Consider the following 1,181-nt stretch of genomic DNA (forward strand, 5'->3'; position numbering starts at 1 on the left):
TGTGTGTGTGTGTGTCCTCCTCCCTCAGTCTTTCCATGGCTGGATTGTGGCAGCAGCTCAAATCCCTGCGCCAGGGTCGAGCTCTGGCTCTTCTCCACCTCATCGGTCTTCTCTACCCTACATCTGGTGCTTTTACCTGGGATACCAAAGCCAGCCTTCCCCCTCTAGAGGTAAGAAATCAACATGATCATGGAAATAATATTATTGTAAATTCATGTATAGCTACATGCACTTAGTGCAGTGAAAAGGGCCAAGGATTCAGCCTACCTCCACCCTGGAGGTCGTCCCCTACATGTATTTTATAAGTTGTAACTTAATTGTTTATGACATTTTTTAAGTCATTATTTGCATAAAATACCTACTTTGCTGAGTTCTTTTGTAATTTATTAAATACATATGACTGTAGCAAATACATTAAACTCATCCTAATCCTTTGTCAAAATCCGGCAGTGACGAATAACTGCTTGAAAGACCACTGGTTTATTTTAGATTTTCTCTGTCTTTGCTACTCAGGCTAACTAATCACTAACATATCAAGCTATATCAGTTTTCGAATAAAGCTTTAATAAGGAAGAACCAGAGGAGCCTATTAACATGGCATGAGAGGAACAGAAGTGTTAAACTTTAAACTTGCAAAATAGACATTTGTGCAGAGGAGAAGTGGAGAAAGAGACCATAAAAGGTTCCCCAACTCAAACCAACTTTTGGACTGGACTGAGTAAGCTGTGGGATTTCCAGCAAGCGAGATGGAGAGAGTTAGAAAGCGGAATGGATTAGTAAAAATGAGAAAAAAGGAAAAAGAGCAGTAATGTGATCCAGCGAAATTTATGATTTTTTTTTGTTTAAATACTGCATGTGTCAGTGATGATGAAACCATGGTACAGAGAGCAAGCATAGAGTGACTGCAGATATAAATGAGTGTATACATTAGTAGACAGATACAATGTTTGTTCCTGTGATTTTGTGTGCATACAAGCGTGTCAATGTGTGTGTTGGCAGGAGTTTCAGGTGGTGAGGGGGATTTTCTCTAGGACTTTCCTTCGCGTTGGCTACCATAAGTTTGCAGAGATTCCTGCCGGAGCACGCAACATCAGCATACGGGAGCCAATAAAGAGCCGAAACTACCTGGGTACACACGGAAAGACACACACACACACACACACACACACACACACACACAA

The 1,181-nt window shown here is 41.1% G+C and overlaps 1 protein-coding gene across 2 annotated transcripts in view; it reads left to right on the top strand.

The window, feature by feature from the left end:
• adamtsl7 (ADAMTS-like 7) overlaps window positions 1-1,181 on the top strand; it is a 9,986-nt gene that overhangs the window by 36 nt on the left and 8,769 nt on the right. For both annotated transcript variants that reach the window (XM_032535672.1, XM_032535683.1), the window contains exons 1-2: window positions 1-170; window positions 1,000-1,129. The exon at window positions 1-170 is cut by the window's left edge and continues 36 nt beyond it. In XM_032535672.1, the coding sequence (XP_032391563.1) occupies window positions 36-170; window positions 1,000-1,129 (265 nt within the window). In that variant the 5' untranslated portion in view covers window positions 1-35. The remainder of the gene's footprint in view (window positions 171-999; window positions 1,130-1,181) is intronic.

Source organism: Etheostoma spectabile, chromosome 2 (genome assembly GCF_008692095.1).
Source record: "Etheostoma spectabile isolate EspeVRDwgs_2016 chromosome 2, UIUC_Espe_1.0, whole genome shotgun sequence".
Classification (NCBI taxonomy): domain Eukaryota; kingdom Metazoa; phylum Chordata; class Actinopteri; order Perciformes; family Percidae; genus Etheostoma; species Etheostoma spectabile.